This window comes from Tachypleus tridentatus, chromosome 10, assembly GCF_004210375.1.
Source record: "Tachypleus tridentatus isolate NWPU-2018 chromosome 10, ASM421037v1, whole genome shotgun sequence".
Taxonomy (NCBI): domain Eukaryota; kingdom Metazoa; phylum Arthropoda; class Merostomata; order Xiphosura; family Limulidae; genus Tachypleus; species Tachypleus tridentatus.
In genome coordinates, this window is record NC_134834.1 from 147117097 (window position 1) to 147136897 (window position 19801).

The window sequence follows — 19801 nt, forward strand, 5'->3', positions numbered from 1 at the left end:
GTTTTCTACATATAGTTGGAGAAGAGCAGTAGTCGGAAATGGGACAGTTTGATAGGCCAGAATTCAATAGTCTCTTGTTACTTCCAAATGATGCAAAAAAAAACACAAAAAAATAATTCGTTATTTTTGGTGATCATGAACTGCTTAATAGCAGAAAAGTTAAACCAACCAGGAATTCAACAGTATGTAGAGGTTTAGATTAGGAATTTCAAATCAACCATTATTAATTGTTTACTGTTATTTTACTATAGTTAGACTTGCACAAGCTATTTAATAATTCACTAATTTTCCTTCTAAGTTTGATATTATCAGTTTATGTAATATTAAGTAACTACATGATGGAAGTTAAACAGTAAAAACCACAGATGAGGATATGCAAAAATGTAATGACTTTCAGTTTCTGTAGAGATTACTTCACACTGTCAGCTTATTTGACTGATTTATGACTGTACTAAGATGAAAGCATGGTAAACTATTACTTGAAATTCAGCCTAAACATATGATAATTCCTACTACAAAACAGACATAAAGTGTTGGTTAGAATATGGAATATACCTACTTTTGCTTGCTAGCTTTTATTGTTTCTAATGTTACAATTTTCCTATACTGAAAATGCATTTCCAATAAGTTCTTATCTCCACTCACAAAATTAGCTATTTTTGTTCCATGCTGCCACCTATATGTAAACTTTTTTATGTGCATGCCACAAGCTTTCTCCTCACCTCCTATTGGAATTCAAAGATTTTAATATGTGTCTCATGCAAATCATCATGTATCACTTCTTCACCAGAAGGAGTATGATATGCTCACATGATGCATGTGACTCCATCTACATTCCTCTACCAAACCTTCATTTCAAGGTTTGGCAGCAGATGTAAGCACTGAATTAAAGTGGTGAGGAAGGGTTGGAAGTGTGAGAGGAGGTAAGAATCTATCAGAAACACATTTTCAGTAAAGGAAATTTATAACTTCGAATATGGTACTTACCCTTTTCACAAAATTAGCTACAATCTCACATTGAATAGGAAGAGGGGTAAGTGCAAGGGAATGAAAGTAGTAACTCCTGAAAGCATCCAAAGAATACCCCTGGAAATAAGAAAGTCGGATCCAAAGACCAGGTAAGGGGAACTGCACCACATCTAAACCATGTATACTATACATCCCACTGTGAAATGTGAAGAAGATATGGAAGGTAACGGAAAGGAGGACATCTAAGTGGCAGAGAACAGTGTCAGGATCACGTTCTGAACCATATCAAAGAAATATAGCTTAATCCTACAAACAGAGAAGTATATAAAACAGTAAATGAAACCTCAAATGCAAGGTGGCTATAGTGTGACAGATTGTACTTAAGTCGACTACATCCAAAACACATACTGCTGTGAAATGATGTCTATGTGGGGAGTAGAATGAGGACCATACCATCTTAATCTCAAACCCATAAGACCAGGGGATTGAAAACCACTCCATCTCCCAAGTATGTCACAAGTATTAGTACTATGCTATCAATCCAGGAACCCAACATTTGGTATAAAATAGATGTCTACTGCATGGAATCAACTCCTTTAATCAAAAACTGATTGGAACCACCCAAAAGTAATTATGGTTTTGTATTAAGATAAGACTAAGAAGCCAAAAGAACAAAACCATAACAATCCTAAGTACTACCTCTGTAACCCATAATCCAGCTGGAGAAAATTGAGGGAGGAAGATAGACAACCTGAAATATTTGTGAGAACTTATGTTGATTGGTTTTGCTTTAAATCCAAAACCAGGGGGTACTATCATTTGCACAGGACTACCAATCAAAAGGGTGAAGTGCATTTTCTGATGTATTGCTTCCTTTATAATTGTAAATCGCAAAGAGGAGAACATTATTTTATCTACACCCACAAAACACTATCAGCCTACTCTGCACTGAAGTTTATAGCCATTTTTGTGTGGAACTCTTTCATGAGGGTGCCTCTCCAGTTCCAAGCTGCTGGTGTGGTCAAGTCTGAAGGAATATTATCACCTGAAACAATGCAATGTGTGACCATAAAACCCTATATATAGAAGTAGAACATACTGAGCTATTTAATACAGGCATTGCAGGGATGGGAAGCTATCCCCTTCTGCTTTATGTGTGATACAGTCCAGGATATGTATGTTTATAAAGCAAAATACTAAGGTTAATCACCTATAAGCTATTTTGTGGAACATCCCATCTTGATGGTGAGCATTGCAAAACCATTGAATATAAAGCCTGAGTCACATGGCTGTACAATAAAGATTTCAAATTAAAGAATAGCTGGTTAGGCAACACTCATCAGAGAGAGGGAGCTATGTAACAATGAATAACAAGAAAGTCCCACCAAAAAAAAAAAAAGAAAATATTAATAGAAACTTACCAGTCAGAGTCAAACTGAAGTCTTAAGAATAAGCACAGGTGGAAAACAAAAACCAGATGAAGAAGAAACCACAACATAATGTAGATGATGGGAGGCAAACAAACTGGGCATGCTTCATGTGCCTGATTGTGCGATTTCCTCCAATGTACAACAAACAAGAGATGCAAAGGAAAAATTGAAATGTCTAATCTGATGAGAAGACATCTGGAATAAATTCTGAAAGAAATAAACTAGTTGGATCAAAAGTCAGAACAAATTAGTAAGGGTAGCAGGTGAAAGATCATAAAAGGAGGAAGACTGCCAGAGAATAGAGAGTTGGGAACAAGTAACATAGAAGGAAGACATATGATCAATACAATGGCTAAGAGCCCTGACCAGATATAAAATCGTATCCAGACCCAGTCAAGGGTAAAGACAATAAACAAAAGGAAGAGAAACAGCCAAAAATGGAGAAGTTACCCTCCCAAACCTCTGAGGGCTTTTGGAGGAAGGAACAATCCAGATAAAGAGAAGACAGGTAGGGTAAGAAAGCATATGGGAATCATCAATGGAAAGCAAATCAAACCATCAATGTCCACAGGTTAAGAGAAGAAGGAAAAACACATATTAAGGGAAAGGTAAAATATGAAACACAAGCAAAGTGGTTCAAACACAGGTAAAGTAGGGAATATAGGACCACATTAATATTCCACGTAGAAGAGTAAGGTATAGGGTAAGGCAGCCCAATATCCTAAGATTAAGAAGACCGAGGACTCCTGGTCAAAGGACCAGGTGAGAAATTCCACTACCTAAGCCATAGTCAAGTGTTTAAAGGTAAGTCCCTGAGGTACGGACTAACTGTGAAACACCTTCCATTTGTGTTGATACACCTCCATGGAAGAACATATGGAATTAGTTAAAAGGAACATGACTCAAAGAGAAAAACCATGTCTCCTCATTAAGAACCAGATGAAAGTCAGGCATGAAGATGCAAGACATGAAATGTGGGACGTAGGATCAGCAACTGAGGTTGACAAAGAAGGGAGAGAGACAACAGAGAGGTACTGGAGGTGAGAGTAGCAGGTGCTGTAACTGTGGAAACCACAGATGAGCAGACCAATAAGTAGCATTTAGAAGGACCTGACAAAGAATGATATGGACGAAAGAGATAACCAGATAGAGTAATCAGATAGGGGATAAAGATGAAGATACTTAAAGAGACCAATCTTGATTGAAGACATCAACTGTCACAACCTGACAATAAGAAACTGGTAACCAAAAGAGAGATAACTTGTGATTGAGGCTTGTAACAAATGCATTCACATGGGGAAAACCTCACCAACTGCAAAGCTCCCTGAAAACAAGATAATCAACTGACCACTTAATCAGATATATCTGTTCAAGGTATGAAAGATGATATACTACAAGACTGAAAGCACCAGGCATATGACATGCAATGAACTGAATGTGTTGCATGTGGGCCAAGTATATGAGATCTAATGTCTGAAAATATAGATCTCTCATCCAGGTTACTCCATCATGGTTGATATGTGCCACTACTATAGAACTGTCAGAATGAACTACCACGCTAGACAATTTTGGGTAAGAATGAAATGATTCAATGCCAAACATCCAAGAATATTGCTATGCAAAGTGCCTCCATCCACAAACCAATGGCCTGAAGTTTCCTGATGGTTGACTCATGCACCCCAGTCCTACAGGGATGCATCCATAAAAGGATGTAGATCTGGATGCAGAAGATTAAGTGATCCCATGAGAAGTTCTATTGCTCATGAAGAGCCCACTGAAAGGGACCAGTGATGTCACTGAATACTGCATTTCCAAAAGTGATAGAACCTCATGAACAATAAATGATGGGACCAAGGGCATGGCAAACTAACAATTTCACACAAGGAAGTCTTAAAGAAGAGAGCTCAGCCCAACTGATACAAGTATGAAAAAAAAAAGACTCCCAAACAGATGAAATATTGAGTAAAGCTGAATGAGAATATCTCCAGGTTCATTAACCAGTCCACTAGAGCAACTACTGAAAAGACTATCCAAATATGGCTATCTGACTCCAGTTCAGAACAGTCATCCATGTACTAGTGAAAATCCAACCACAGAACATGAAAATGTTGAGCAAATGCTAAATGCTTGGGTTACCTGACAAAAATGAAATGAGCTGGAATTCATGGTGAAGAAGAATCCACCAAATATGAGCAGTGGAAATGAATAAACCAATTGATAAAATTTTAAAGGGAAGAAACTGTCTGAATGAAAAATAAGTAAATTAGAGAAAACAACTTCATGAGGAAACTTGAGCTAAATATGAATTATTAAAATAATGAGAACTACATTCAAATATAAATACTGCCAAACAAGAAGTGAAGATTCAAAAGAAAGAATATAGAGGGACGCATATGCATTGTGTGAGCATTTCATGCTCTATTTGGTGGAGAACTGACACATGATTTGCATGAGACACGTGTCGAAATCTTTCAAATCCAATCTGGAGGGGGGTGGGAGAAAGCCAGCAACATGCATCTAAAAAAATTGTGCATATAGAAGACAGCACTGAATGAGAATTGGTAATTTTGTGAGAGAAGTGAGTACCATATCAGAATTTACTTTTGTCTTTATTATAATGATTATTTTGCATTCTCAGCTTAACACATGGATTTCAGGATAACCTAGGGAGTCTTGATTGCCCAAACTTTGTGATAAATTACTAAATTTACAGCAAGGGTACTCAACTGACAAAACATTTCAAACCTGTTAAATAACATAGATCAAACACTGTATTTAATTACCTATATTCATTTCAGAAAATATTACTAATACAAGAGCATATTCAGTAAACAGAAACAAACTGAAACTTTCTTACCTTGTATCACTTTTGGAAGAGTTAATTGAATGAGGATACTTTCTGAAAATATATGACGTGTAATATTGAAGTATAAGGGAAAGAACCAGTTGGAGTAAAGAAACCGTTCCTAAGAGTCTATATGCCCAGAGGGCACTACGATCAGTTAGCCAGCTTCGAAGTACAACCTAAAAATGAGAAAAATAATTAGAACATCACATTTTAATCTGTCAGAAAATCTTTGAGTTAAAAAAAAGTAGTAAAATATAATTTTAATATTTAGAATGTGAAGGATATTCTTTCAAGTTGAGTTACAAGTAACGAAAACCTAAACCATAAAGTAATTTAATACTCCAAAATAACAAACTTGGAACTGAAACAAATTCAAAATTTAATCAAACTAATTCATGCAATAAATTTTAAAATTAACAGTGGGATTTTATAGAATGCATGATAAAAATTTCATTTTTTCGATGACCAAAATAAAAAAGACTACGTATTTCGGTAGTTTTATACTACCACCATCAGTATAAAGCTACCAAAGCATGTAGGGTTTTAATTTTCATTCTCAACTAAATAAAAGTTTTTATTATGCATCTTATACATCAACCTATTACTGTTTTTAACTTAACAGAATGTTTGGAATGTTTCATAAGGTGTAACTCGATTTCTTCTGAAAGATACAGGACCAAAAAAAAGTTTAATTTTTTTCCTGAAAAACAAATAAAAAATACACTGATAACATAAAATTTGCCCAGCCACTCACAAAAAAATACACTGATGATGTGAAACAAAAATATGTATTTGTGTGTAACTAAAATTTTAATGCAACAACTCAAGAAACAGAGGAATACTCATTTACTTCAACATAAAAATATTACATGAGAAACTGCATCATGAAAGGACATGTTTAGTCGAGACTGCACGATAAAAAAAGTTCAAAACAAGTGAGTAGCAGCAGTAACACAAAACCAAAACTTGAAAAGAATTAACTCAAATTGTAAGAAAGATATGAAATATCCAAAATGGTAATGAAATGATTTTCACTTCTTCATTTACTATGCTGTACTATGTTAATTTGTTTAGACTACAGGTGATGTGGCTAGTCATTGTCCACCTCCAATTTGGGGGCTACTGTAATCAAACAGTAGGGTCTGATCATCACTATTATTGTACACCCATGGACCTAAAGTGCAGTAGACTAATGTTTTTTTGTTTTTTTTTGTGGATGTGCTAATAGGGCTGGGTAAAAACTTCTGGAATGTATCTCAGAATGGCTGGTATGGGTATTAACACTTTTATTGATAAGGAGAGAACAAACGTTTTGGCATTCCTAGGTCACCTTCATGTTAAACTGAGAATGTTGTTCTCTTCTTGTCAATAAAAGTGCTAATACCCATATCAACCGTTCCGTGTGCGTGTGTTTTCTTACAGCAAAGCCACATTGGGCTATCTGCTAAGCCCACCAAGAGGAATTGAGCCCCTGATTTTAGCATTGTAAATCTGTATACTTACCACTGAACTAGCAGGGAGCCCACCCATTCTGAGATACATTTTTATTTCAAAGGGTTTCTCGTCATCAAGAAACTACTGGAATGCAATCAGCCTGTTGGATAACCATAATGCACATTTGATTTTTTATAAAATACTTTCATGTGCACTTTTCTTTTTTTACATAAAGGTTTATTTGACTTAATAATATTAAAGTTCTATCACTCATGACAAAAGTGCTCCATAGATAGCAGACATGTCTCATAGTCATAAAATAATGACAGTTATAATGTAAAATAAGAAAACAAAACTGGTTTTGCTTGCTTCAGACATACATAATTGATTCCAGTGATTCGTTTTGAAAAATGATAAAATGTTCCAAAGAAATAAAAGATAACAAGATGACTGCGGTGTATAAGGGTGAGGAACTGACGAACGTAAGGAATAAAGGAAACCACATTCTGCTGAAGAAAGGATTCACTAGTAGTCTGCAAAGTTCTCTCCAGAACCACCAGGGTAGCTTGTAGTAGATAGTTACTTGTGGAGTGCAGCAAAACAGATAATGCTCGTCTCTGTAAGAAAAATAATCCTTTAAAAATCTATTTCATGAGACTTTTTTAATCCAAATATTTATAAGCATCTTACAAAACTGCCCATAATTTTACCCAATATCAGGTAACTACCAAATGTACCTAAAAAATCACACTTAAAACATACTGCTATAAATGGGAGTATGGGCCACCCTTTTCCACTATTTTGAGCCATACCACACAATATTTTTGTACAATGCAAAGGTAATTATGCCACACACATCAAACATTTTAAGACCTATTGGATTCTGAGTCCTTTACAATTCACCATACAAGAACCTGATCTAACTAAAGTGTGACATTTTTCAGTTTTACTTTTGAGAAAAAAGAAGTCTGTAATATATTTGTGTAATTAGTTTTGTTTGTACAACCTTTACATATTTTGATACCAATCTCCTTGCACAGTTGAGCCTTCATCAATGGAATTAAAGTAGTAAGACTGGAATGTTTAATCTGATTTTTGGGGTTGTGCCCCCATGTTCTTTTAGTTCACTGAAATTAGTTTGACCTGTTCCTTACAAGACAGAATGACAACCCTACTTTATTTATACATAAATAAGTAAAATAATTCATAGTAAGTGTACATCATAATACATACAAATATTGTGAGGTTAGTGTTTAGAGTATAGAAACAACAACAAAATTAATTTTTATTTTTCTTAAATGCATCACACCTTTTGCAAGAAATAGGAGTCAAAAACGAACAATAACAAAAAATTAAACATTTTGTTCACAAAATGTTTATATGGTTTAGAAGCATATCTGCATAAAAATATAAATCTTACAGACATATTTTATGAAAAGTATTTTAAGAGACCACACAACATTCTTCAAAATCTGAGAGCAGATACATCCATGCTACATTTTTTTCATTTAAACACATTATACAAAAGCTCGTAGAAAAAATATTTTAAAATTAAATCATACAGCTGATACTTAAATCAATGATATGAAAGATATGTAAAAACACCCTTTGATAATATATTCATTGTGTAACATACATGTTCAAAAAAAAAATATGAACATGAAATTCCTACTATACAAATAATTAATTCTTAAACTCATTAAAACATGATCATATATGCTATTTAAAGAGTAGAAACCATCTTTAAATAGCTTACTGGTAAAGCACTGGCTCTGTGGTAACAAAGGTCCTAGATACACTTACTGGTTTTTTTTTCACATAAAATGTTAAATATTATCCTTTAATTCAAACAATTTATTCATTCAATTTGGCTAACATGTATGTGGCTTGATGTCTTGTTTATTCATCCAATGTTGACTAACATGAGTGACTTGGTGTCTTGTTTATTCATCCAATGTTGACTGACAAGTGACATGATGTCTTGTTTATTCAGTCAACGTTGAAACATGTGTGACTTGATGTCATGTTTATTCATCCAGTGTTGACTAACATGTGAGTGACTTGATGTCGTGTTTATTCATCCAGTGTTGACTAATGTGTGTGTGACTTGATGGATTGTTTATTCATCCAATGTTGACTAGCATGTGAATGACTCGATGTCTTGTTTATTCATCCAGTGTTGACTAACACGTGGGTGACTTGATGTCATGTTTATTCATCCAGTGTTGACTAATGTGTGTGTGTCTTGATGTATTTTTCATTGACATGTTTAGCAATATTTTATAATAAAGAAGCTTTGAGCTTTAAGTTAAAAAATTTGAAATATGAGAAGTACCATTCTCCAAAAATATCCTTTAAAAATACCAGAAGAAATATCATCACTAGTGTTGGAAAGTCTTGAAAGTAAAATAAGTGGCATTCGCTTTCTAATCAAACCAAAAATGTGGCACTAGCTTTTAATCAAACCCCAAACAAAAGTCACTAGCTTTCTAATAAACCCAAAACCAATACTATTAACTTTCTGATAAAATCCAAAACAAAAGACATTAGCCCTTTCAACTGTAGGGTCATTATAATGTAACATTCAATCACACTATTCGAGGGTAAAAAGAGCAGCCCAAGAGTTGATAGTGGATGGTGAAGACTAGCTGCCTTCCCTCTAGTCTTGCACTGCTAAATTAGGGATGATTAGCTCATATAGCTCTCAAGTAGCTTTGCATGAAATTCAAAACACAAACCAAAACAAATGGCACTAGCTTTCTTATCAAACCCAAAACAATCAGCACTAACTTTCAAAACTGCTCTTTTTTAACTTATCCTCAAAATGGCAGGCCAGAAGGTTCCCTATTGTGAGTGAATTTTTTTAACTAAAGAGGAGAGTGGATAAAGTTCTAACAATGTGCAGACTATTCATTGATCCAGCCAATCACAACTTAGCTTTGTTCTAAATTCAGTTACCACAAAAACCCCAAATAAGTGACCTCAAAACAAGACAAGTCTCCCCCCCCCAAACCTATAACAATAAAAAAAATTTTTTAAAAAAGTTCAATTCTATTTTTAATAAGCACACTTAGCAACAGTAGTAGCCACAGATTTTAAAAACTTCTCATTAACTTCAAAATGTTATGGATGAGTTTCTAATCTTCAGTTTAAACCATGAGAAATCAGCTATAGTCAGTTTGTCAGTATTATTTTGCAGAAAACAAAAATTAATTTTATAGGCACTAATTTAAGCATTTTACTATTTCACTGAGTTTTCCCTATACAGAATCTAACTAATAAACTGTAAATCTGCTTCAAATGTATGTTTTACCAAACACAGTTACAAAACAATTGTGTTAAAAATGCATCTCAAATTAGCTACTAAGAAACACTAAATAAATAAGGTTTTCTCTTCAAATAAAAAAATAAATTGTGAGTTTAACAAAATAGTCTTAAGATAATGTTTTAAAATGCAGAACAATAAATCAACTAGTAAAGCAAACAATTATCTCTTCTCACTATGACCTTTGCACTCAGTTGTTGCTGGACATAGGTTGATAAGACTCAAAATTTCACACATGAAGGACATCAAAACTTAAGGTTTTATACATACAGTTGAATAACCAAAATATCATTAAATAACTATACTGATACTATAGAATTCCACTATCATTTATTAGATTTACTAACTGAAATAGATTTAGATTTTATTAAATATGAAACTTTGAGCAGAATAAATACACAACTTACCTCATTAAAATCTTGGATTGAAAAATGTGGAAGCTTTCAAAAATAAAATGGTGGGGAAAACACTCTGAGAACATTCTAAGCTGTTGATTGGTTATTCACATGTCATATACTGAAATAGGTGTATATAAGGGACCAATTCCAAAATCGAAAGAAGTGAAAAGGCTCACTGTGTTTGATTTGGTACATAAGCCATATCTCAGTAAAATAAAAAAATATAAGGTTCTTATTTTATATTCTAACTTGTCAATATAAGTAATTTGAGTTCCTAATTTGTACAAAACTACAGACTTAGTATTTTGACATTGCAAACATCTAATTTTAAACAGTGCTGCATTCAACATACCACATGATTCACTAAAATCCATATTTAGATGTGTTATTTTATTATTTATTTTTAAATTACAAAATTAACTCATATAATATTAAAGTTTGAATTATTATCTACAATTTGATTCCAAGCTTATTGACATGAATTCATAAAATAGTAGTTCAATAAAATTTTGAATGCAAGTCAACAAATGCAATGACATGGCCTTTAACCTGTGACCTATCATGAAAGGGTTAAATAACAGAAATGCATACGCTGTCAGTTTCTGGTTGCTCTGGACGTCATTAGGTCCCTTTGAGAGTGTGTAGTTCAGCTGTAGATATTTTTTAATTTATTAATACACAAGTGTTTATACTGTCCACAATTAACACTCATTCATACAGACAAGTATTCAGCCTTCAATATAACATATAACACCAAATAACATACCACTGTACACAGTTGACACAGACAGAAGTAGCAGAGGACCCTGACACTATACTCCCAAACTATAATGGGTAACATGACTAACACACAGACACAATGTCCTGAAGCACCCACAACGTTGAACTATAAAGCAAGACATTGGCCTTAGAACCCAATTCTCTTAACAAAACTATGATATCAAACAAATATATTAATATTGTCATACTAAGTGAGAAATAAGACAGTTAGTACATGTCCATCATATACAAAAGAAAAGAGAAAGGAAGAAATAAAAAATAAAGAAATACCTCTTTTGTAATATACTTACCCACCACGATGGAACTCTTCTCAGACTTCCATCAACCTGAACTATATGAATGTACTCTTCACCCAAGGTCTGCAGCCCTGAATAACAACAAAAATCAGAGAACCAGATAAATTGGTATAAAGAATATCTAATAAAATGGGCAGTTTGAAGCCAAGAAACATTATGGAGTACAGAACGGTTTTTTTTATTTGTTTGTTTTGAATTTTACACAAAGCTAAGAGTGTTATCTGCACTAGCCATACCTAATTTTGTAGTGTAAGACTAGGGGGAAGGCAGCAAGTCATCATCCCCCATCTCCAACTCTTGAGCTATCAATAAATAGTGAATTTGACCATCACATTATAATGCCCTCCACAACTGAAAAAGTGAGCATGTTTGGTATAATAGTAAATCAAGCACCCTAACCACATGGCTATGCTGGACCACATACAGAATGGTGAAGAATGGAAATATATTTAAATATCTCCTTTTGAAATTAAAAAATTAAAACTTATATAACATTAACATTTGAATTATAAACTCACTTATATGCTCTATTTATTAACATACATTGATAATGAAGTTAAATAAATTTTGAATGTAACTCTGTAAAATACCAATACATACCCACATTGAATCTATATGATGTTACAGGTTAACAGGTGTTCTTTTCAAGCAAATAAAATCACTTAAGAATTAGTAATTAGGTTACTATAAAAACAAATTCATGCAGTTGTGAATGTTTGAAATATAATTAACTTGGTTCATCCTGATAAAAGTTGCCATGATAGAAAATATCTACTGAAGTAGGTAATATTTTCCATTTAACATGTTACCTCCCAAAACTATTTTGCCTATACTTTTCAGGGTCCAGAAAAGAAATGTTGTCCTAATGTCCCACTCTCATCTGTATGTCACCATTGTGTCGCAGCCAATAAATGGCCCTTTAAAAAGAAAATAGAACATGACTCACCAATAGGTCCTGTGTGCCTTACAGGAAGACTATCACAACTCAGTGGTGGATCATGTGGGAGCCAACATGTTAAGAAATAAGTAATATATACGTGTGTGTATAATTTAACACCTACATACATAAATTTTGAGACACAAAATAATGTTTTATTGGCAACTATAGACATAAAATCAGTATGTAAAAATAACATACAAATACATAATTTTACATTCATTCAATGAACTGTAATGGCATTTAAGTTAAGATTAAACTTACCAGCCAATGTTGTGATTCCAAAGTAGGTCAAACTTGACAAAACATCTAGCTCTTTTCTCCATTTTAACCAAGTGGAAATCCCTTTAATTAAAAAACAAAACTATGAAACTGTTCAATAAGTGTTTCATTAGTTTTATAATTTTAAATTTGTCTATAATTCTGTTAAGTGTTTGTGCAAAAGCTACTAATCATAGACTATGCAATGTTCCCCCTTCTTTTGACTCAAATCCCCAACTCCACTCCACCCCACTCTCAACTGCAGAAGTATACTTTTACCACTGTCAGCACTATACAGTGAGATGTGGGTTCTTTTCCAAAAACAAAACATTGACTTGTTCTTCCATACAAAGACCTAAAGTGATTTGCATGAAAGCATTTATTAGAACAAAAACATGAGATAGTGAACTATTTAGAATACTGAAATAGTCTTTCTTCATCAAACTGAAAATGTCCACAGTATATCTACATCTTCAAGTTTCAAGACTTTCAAACAAGTCCTAGTATACAGAATTAACTTCAATAAGGAATATTAGTGACAAACTTTCCATTACTAAGATGGTTAAAAAATTAAACAGACTAATTATGGTTAATTGGTTATTTTTGTATCAACAAATTCAATCGTATTTTCAAATAATTAATGCTTGTAGCTAACTGATTATGTCCATTAATTAAACTAGGGCCTTAAATCAATAGTAGCTGGTCTATTCTTCCTCTTGTATCTGAAGACAGCTAGTATAGGTATCAAAACCTTTATTAAAATAAAGTAGAGGACATGTTGACCTTCTTATTTAACCTGAAAATGACCTAAAAAGGTCAAAATGTTGTTCTCTACTTTATTTTGATTAACCTGTTCAGTGCCGTAGATGAGACAACTCGTCCAAGCCAATCGATAACACAATGCCAAGGATGTTTATATGCAAAAACGGCTCGTTTGGGTTGAGAAAATATTTTACATAGAAGAGCGAACAACGTTTCGACCTTCTTCGGTCATCGTCAGGTTCATAAATTTCTCAACAAGTGGGTTTCTCAACATCACTGAATGCCACAGATGAGATAATTCGTTCTAAATAATACCTAACTTCAAGGCTATATGTCAGCACTATATATACATTTGACCTACTTAAAAATTACTCAATTTTTCTGAAAAAAACCCAGAATAGGAGCTGCCATAGCAGCTGAAATTCTTGGCAATCAACAGGTTAAAGTGTTAATACCCATACCAGCCATTTTCAGACACATTTTTACTTCAAGTAGGTTTCTTGTCATCATGTATTCTTCCTTTTGTTCTTCAATCACAAGCTGTTAAATTTATTTAGTACCAAGTGTGTGGCTCACTTTTCAAGCTTTAGGTAAAACTTAATTTCAGTAAAACTTCCCTTTAACTCAAACAACTTTTAAAGAAATTTTATTCCAGTATTTCTAGCTCAAAGTTTGAAAAAAAGAAAACTGTTAAATAAAGGTGAGACACCACAAACTCTCTGCCATCCGATGAAACACCATTTTTCAGCACTGTTATTTATATGTTGAGCAAATAACTTAATACAATTTATTATCTATGAGCACTGGTTATTACAGTCACAAAATATAATTAGTCAACCTAAGTTATGATTAAATCTATTAATTTCATGAAAATAATCAACTAATCAAATTTGGTGTTTCCAGTGATTACTGTTTTCTGTTATACCAACTATTCAAGTAACCAAATATTATTATGATTTTTAGTTAATCACAGATTGTTCAGTTTCATCAATCTGTGTCACCACTTGCCAAAATAATCAAATAATCAAAACTGGTATATTTTATTACAGTTTACAGCTTTTACTGTAAAAGCTGTAAACCATAATAAACATACTTTATCAATAAGTAAACTTAAAAGAAATTAATCAAAACTGGTGTCTATGATTATTACTGTTTTAGAATATCATGTAAGAACAGCTGATCAGAAGAATGTAACTGACAAACAAGCCAAATAATTAACTCATCAGCAATTCCACTAGTCACTCAGATATAATTCTAAATAGTAAATTTTTATTTTACTGCTGTTTTGCAACTCATAATTTTCTGCAGGAATCTAACCCTGCCAAAAAATTATACTAATGCTTTACCTGTTATCCTTTGAACGAGCTCAGCTAATTCACCTTGCAGTTGTTGAATGTACTGTTCATCTTTCTGGGATGATCGTAATATCTCAGCTGGTCCCGCTGAAGTAAAGACATTCATTTTCTGAAACAAATAAAAGCAGTAGACTGTCCTTACATGTCCACCCCAAAGAAAATTTTAATCTTAAACCCACCCTCCATTTTTTCAGAAAGTCTTCCATTTTCCACTTAAACTCCTGTAAAGTGCTGGCTTCCACTACTCCTGAAAATAACTCATTCCGTGAGTCAATCACACTTCTAGAAATATAAATGTCTTGAGTGGAGCCCAGTCTATCTTTCCTAAATCTTACACTTGTGTCTTCTCATCCCTGTACTTATATTTAAAAAAATTAAAATGACTTTTTAAACTCTTATTCACACTTTAACCAGAAATACTTTAAAATGTTTATTTTATTTATCATTAAGCACACTTTTCTTTCTTCTTAACCCTAAATTTTGATCATGAAAGAACTATATTTAATCCTTCATAAATCACCATACTCTATAAGCCTTCAAATTATAGTTCATTTTTTATGTTGTAAAAATCACGGAGTGAAGCCATAGGGGACCACATTATGTCAATAATGCTACACCTGCCATACCAAGTGCTGATATATCCTTTTGCCCAGCACCATACAAATCAGAATGTGTTATCTTCATTCATTAATGTTAGTCCTTCTGAATTTAATTTCAAAAAACATTTTTCAAAAATTCTGCTGTATTTCTAACCTCAATATTTTTCTAATTTCCATCTCCTGAAAAAGATGATTTTGATAACTTTATTTAACAGCTGCATTTTAACTTTTAAGTAAAATAAGTTGCATAAATGTTTGCATTTCAATGCCAAAATAAAATGAGTTCATCATTGTTTTACTTCTATACAATTCTTATTAAACTACTAATACTAGTTTATGGAATTTCCCCCACAACTACTTGAGGGCTATCTGCAGTAGCCATTCCTCATTTCTGAGGTAAAGGGAAGACAATTAATCAATAGCCCTCTCTTCCAGCTCTTATCAAGCCAAACAATAAGATTTCATCATCTCAACTGTAATGTCCCAAAGTAATAGGGTGCAAACCCCAGAATTCCACATTGATAAAACTACTATAATAAAATAAAATGTTAGACTCAATCAATCAGTCCATTAGAGAAGTAATATGGGCTGAAATTCCAAATTTACAAAATTCATCTACATAAAATGTGGCAAGCATATAACAACATGTACAAGTTTTTTGTTGTTATTTTTTGTACACATAACCCAGTATGTTACAAAATTATTTGTGCTCAAAATGTATCAATGAATTGCTGACATCTGTCTGATTCACACACAGGTGGTCATTCCATGCCAACTCACCCACCAAAAAGAACTTTTCTCAGTTCATGTCATAGATTTTCTTGAAATAAAATCAAGCAAAAACTTCATTTTTAATTTATTCAGCCATGCAGTTCAGCTTTAGGTTTAAAAAAATTGTTTTCAAGGAAATCTAAGATATGAACTGGGAAGCCCTAGGTGAGTTGGCATGGAATGACCCACAGAGAAGTTGTAGTGCTAAATTAGAAATGTAGAGTAAAACAAATAATTAATAACTCAAACAACCTATACTTAATGGAATGCTTAATGATACTTTCTGAAAACTTAAAAGGTTGTATGTAGCATACACATAAATTAACTTGCTTTCTCTGGCGCTGAAGTTTACAAATTACACTTTAATTTTAAGTTTTAAAATTCAACTATACATATATATATATACACACACAATATATTATATATTTTTAAACCAAATAACTTTAAGTTTGACTGCATATTTATAATAATGTTCGACGAATGAAATATTTAATTAGAAGCATCTTGCATCTATCCACATAATTACAAAATCAACACGAAGCTCAGTAACTTGAAAGAATTCAAAGACGTACCAATAATATTGGTAGTAACTAAATCCAGTTACTCACTGAATTAGGCCTATTTCTATTAGTATTATCAACTCAAGGTAGCAGGGAACTTGAAACAATTGTAACTTTGATAACGAAAATAAATGTTTACTAATTTTGTTTCAAGATCATTTCTATAAAAAACTGTTATGATGTCATAATAGCTTTAATTCAAAACAGCTAAAATTCTTATTTGAATGTCCTGCAATTAAATGTTTGGTATAACCAAACGATCGAAAATTATAGATTTCATATAAAAAGCTCTTTCCCACAACCTGAGAAAAACGTATTTACAAAAAAAGAAAGAAAAAAGTGTAATAATGTAAAAACAATCCTAGCGTTTACAATAAAAATAACATCCTGTTGTTTTTACTTTTAAGACAAACTAAGCGGGAAATTATTTTTAATTTGCTAACAGATTTTATAATATTAAACAAGCAGTATTAAAATTGTATCTGTAATTTTTTTAAACTGGTAAAATCTTTTGCAAACAAAACCTTAATATTAGAATGTTTCTTTCTTGAATTTCGTGCAAAGCTAAACGAGGGCCATCTGCATTAGCCGTTTATAATTTAGCAGTGTAAGACTAGAAAGAAGGCAGCTAGTCATCAACACCCATCGCCAACTCTTGGGCTACTTTTTTTACCAACGAATAGTGGGATTGACCGTAACATAATAACACCCCCACGGATGAAAGAGCGAGTATGTTTGGTGTGACAGGGATTTCAAGTAACGCGTTAGGCTTTTGTGTTTAACATTTGGTAACAAAATTAGGTTGCTAGACTATTTGAGTTTACACTACTTAAATAATTTTTTTTCCACTGCTGACAGCACACGAAGTGCTAGACTATATCAGTATACTAAAGTAGGGTCTTAGCATGGCCTTTTTGTTAACCTGAAGATGACCTAAAAAAGTCGAAACGTTATTCTCTGCTTTATTAATAAAAGTGTTAATACCCATACCAGCTGTCCTGAGATATATACTTTTACTTCAAGTGGGTTTCTCGTCATCACGAATTCGCATGGCCATGATTAGGACATTCAACTCGAAACCTCAGAGTCACCGATTTGACTCCCAGACATATCAAACATGCTCGCCTTTTAAACCGTGGGTAAGTTATAATGTCATAGTCAATTCCATTATTCGCTGGTAAAATAGTAGTCCACGAGTTGGCGGTGGGTGATGCTATTCATCTTTCTGTTTTCCTTTTAGTCTTTCACTGTTAAAATTAGAAACGGCTAACGTAGATAGCACTCGTGTAGCTTTGCGCAAATTTCAAAACAAACCATCATGGATAACTTGATTTCAGCATTTGATTGTCAAAACACACAAACACCTGTTTTGTACAAAAGGGTGTTGTTTTGGTATAACCATTTTCGAAATAGATAAACGCTTGGTTCACATAATTTATTTAGTGTGCAGTCATTTCTCGTCACATGCAAAAAGTTATAAGGTACCAAATTGTTCATCTGTTGGAAACAGTACGAAGTAAATGGACAATGCCAAGAGAGTAGGGTACCCTCAGCGTGATCTACCCAGAATCTTGAAATGTCACCGAACTACACATAATGTTGTTTCATGAAAGTCTACTGGTAGACTGCCATCTACTGCCAGAGATGACAGTGTTTTGATTAGGTTAACACTTCAATGTCGAAAGAAGTCTTGTAAAACCTTACGACAGGAATACTATGAACTCATTGTTTCTATGCTAGCCAGAAGAACTATAAATAGGATACTGATCAAACACAGTTATTTTGCAAGAAGGGTGGTCTGTAAACCGTTATTAACCACAGTACATAATGGTGACCATGTCACTTGTGCAAGATAGCATGGCAATTTACAGTTAGGAATCTTGCGGCGTGTTATCGATTAAGATCAGTCCTGTTTTGGGCTTGTTAAAGGTAATGGTAGGATTCTGTTCATTGTTTAGCCAGAGAACAGATGAGGAGAGACTTTCTTACCCATAGATAATACACAAGAGGTGTTGCAGTACATGTTTTATCAAGGTAGAAAAACTGGTCTTCATATCCTACAGAAAAACGTCAAGACAACAATTCCACTGTCTACACTACACGTATTGTACAGGATTAACTCGATCAAGAGGACGCTACAATACTGCCATGGCCAACAAAGTTTCCATATTGTAACTCCATTGAAAACTGTTTGGCAGAACTGAGCCACAAAATCAGTGATGAAGAGAAAATATTTATGTAAAAACGGCTGGTGTGGGTTGAAAATTTTTTTATGTGGAAGAGCGAACAACGTTTTGATCTTGTTCGGTCATCCTCAGGTTCACAAAGAATTGTGTTTGTGTTTTCTTATAGCAAAGTCACATTGGGCTATGTGCTGAGCCCACCGAGGGGAATCGAACCCATGATTTTAGCATTGTAAGTCCGGAGACATACCGCTGTACTAGCAAAAGAAGAAAGAGGTAACTGACCGATAGTTGAACACATGTTTCAAGGAGGTTGTGTAATTGAGTATAGGAATGTAGAGGTCGTGCTTAAATGTTTGATTATATTATATTATTAATATAGGTATAAAGGTGTTCCACTGTATTGGTTTATTTTGGGGTTGAGTTGTTGTATAAGTAAGGCTTCTTTAATTTTGCGTTTGTTTATATTTGTTTCTTTATTTAGTATTTGGGTGTTTTCTATGATTATGTTGCGGTTATTTGATTTGCAGTGTTCGAAAACGTGTGAAGGTGACTTTTTGTGTTCTTGAAATCTGATCTCCATTTTTCTACTTGTTTCTCCAATGTAGAAGTTGTAGCAGTTATCACAATGTATTTTATAAATAATGTTAGTGTGATGTTTGTCTGTGTAGTTTTTACATAGTATAGATTTTAGTTTTGTGTCTGGTTTTTGAATAAATTTAGTATTAACTGGAATGTCATATTTTGTTACTAGTTTTTGCCAAATGTTGGTTATTTTTGTGCTGATGTCGGGAATACATGGTATGCAGCAGTGTATGGTTTCATGATTTTTAATTCGTGGGATATATTTACTTTTGTTAGTTGATTTTGTTTTAGGTGTGTACGTATAATGT

General features: G+C 33.3%; 1 protein-coding gene across 5 annotated transcripts in view; it reads right to left on the reverse strand.

Annotated features, from left to right (window-relative positions):
• The window catches only part of LOC143230566 (peroxisome biogenesis factor 10-like), a 31253-nt gene extending 14189 nt beyond the window's left edge, over positions 1-17064 (reverse strand). For 2 of the 5 annotated variants that reach the window (XM_076464335.1, XM_076464333.1), the window contains exons 1-6: positions 16738-17064; positions 14787-14904; positions 12682-12762; positions 11475-11551; positions 7062-7298; positions 5257-5423 (exon numbers count right to left, since the gene is read on the reverse strand). In XM_076464335.1, coding sequence (XP_076320450.1) covers positions 5257-5423; positions 7062-7298; positions 11475-11551; positions 12682-12762; positions 14787-14901 — 677 coding nt within the window. In that variant the 5' untranslated portion in view covers positions 14902-14904; positions 16738-17064. Of the gene's footprint in view, positions 1-5256; positions 5424-7061; positions 7299-11474; positions 11552-12426; positions 12488-12680; positions 12763-14786; positions 14905-16737 lie in introns of all 5 variants that reach the window. The other 3 variants (XM_076464337.1, XM_076464336.1, XM_076464334.1) reach the window with 3 other exon arrangements.
• Positions 17065-19801: the final 2737 nt, after the last annotated feature.